Raw genomic sequence first — 1,565 nt, forward strand, 5'->3', positions numbered from 1 at the left:
CTTTTAAACTAGTGTACGTGAATTACCTGGGGATTTTGTTAAAATGGGGATTCTGATACTGTAAGGCCAAAGGGAAGCCTGGGATTTTACCTTTCTGACAAACTCCCAGGTGATGCTGATGCTGTTGGACCTTGGACCTCAACTTTACTTGAGTAGTAAAGTTCTAAAGTTAATTTAAGCAATCCATGTCTTGATGACCTCGAATTTTATCAAGAAAAAAACGCTTTTCATTACTCAAGTCAGCAAGGTATGTCACCAGTTTCACCAACAAAAAGCCATTTTAGGTATCCAGTAACCCATTAGCAAAATATTGGTTATTGATCCAAGACAAAAATTTCAGAAGAGCTCTGTTAGTCACTGCCCAAGTATAACCCTCTCTGATAGCATACTGCAGCTAGATTGCATCAGGACTGTGCATTTGTGATTAACATGCCAGCTGACCACTGCTCACATATGCTTTTTAAATAGGTACTTGGGTGTTGGTTTAATATAAGTCATATATGTGCACAATATGTTACATTGCTTATACCAAAGAGTTTCAAAGTAAATTGTAGGCATCATGACTTTTGGTCTATTTTGCCTTTCATCTTTTAGTAACCAATATACACAGTCTATGTAATTTTATAATTGTGTGATCGATTGATACTAGGATGAGGGAGAACCCAAATACTAAAAGGTTGACCTGAAATGGTACATGGAGAGATATAGAATATAGAGGTGGCCTGCTAATACATAACCCCCAAATTAGCAATGAAAATCTTTTGTTGTTGTTGTTGTTGTTGTCCCAGATTTATTGAAAATAATAGAGCATTGCAGAAAAAATTCAAACAGGTCTCTGAGGCGTTTTGAAATTCATCCCAACTGTAGGCTGAGTGAACTGCAGGTTGGACAGACTGCCAAAGTCCAAAAGCTTCAGCATTTCCTTAGTGTCAGGATCTACTTCAATTATCTCCTGATCCAGGGCTGAGACCTCAGGAACATAATTGTCTCTCCTTTCTCTGTCCTCCTCCTGCAGCTTGATGGAGATACCTCTTACTGGGCCTCTCTGAATCCGCTTCATCAGATGCGTGATATGGCCTGCTATCTTGCTGTGGAGCTTCTTGCTGGGGATAATGGCGATCTCCTCGCGCACACACTTGTTCGTGTGGAAGTTGTCGCCCAGGTGCATGTAATACTTTTCTATAATGACCCGGGCCACCTTCTTCACGGTTTTGGTGCGAACGCAGCCCATGTTGGTGCGTCCTTGGTAAAAGAGCGCAATGAAAGTTTTAATGGTCATCTGAATTCTCCCTGATAGTAATGAGAGAAGTTATCTGGTGCTTTCAAAATGTATTATTTGAAGGCAAGAGGTTGTGTCTAGAACTAGGCTTCCATAGTAATGACAGGCTTTTGGGCCTAACGATTCAAAGATTGTATAAACCAGCATAGATAATTTCTAGCAAATGATTTAGAATTAGTGTCGGAAAATATGATTGAAGAGGTTTGACTCATTTGGATTCCTATTAGTCATTTAATAATTTTGTCTTTGTGCTTTTATTTGTAATGTAACGAAGCACCATCATTGC

The 1,565-nt window shown here is 39.4% G+C and overlaps 1 protein-coding gene across 1 annotated transcript; it reads right to left on the reverse strand.

Moving 5' to 3' along the window:
- Nucleotides 1-766: 766 nt before the first annotated feature.
- Nucleotides 767-1,231, reverse strand: LOC117072704 (40S ribosomal protein S17-like). The gene has a single exon (XM_033193072.1). It carries the CDS (start codon nucleotides 1,229-1,231, stop codon nucleotides 824-826), a length of 408 nt encoding a protein of 135 aa, XP_033048963.1. The 3' UTR covers nucleotides 767-823.
- Between the last annotated feature and the right edge of the window lie 334 nt (nucleotides 1,232-1,565).

The sequence above is a fragment of the Trachypithecus francoisi genome, unplaced genomic scaffold (assembly GCF_009764315.1).
Source record: "Trachypithecus francoisi isolate TF-2019V2 unplaced genomic scaffold, Tfra_2.0 Lachesis_group4, whole genome shotgun sequence".
NCBI classification, from domain to species: Eukaryota; Metazoa; Chordata; class Mammalia; order Primates; family Cercopithecidae; genus Trachypithecus; species Trachypithecus francoisi.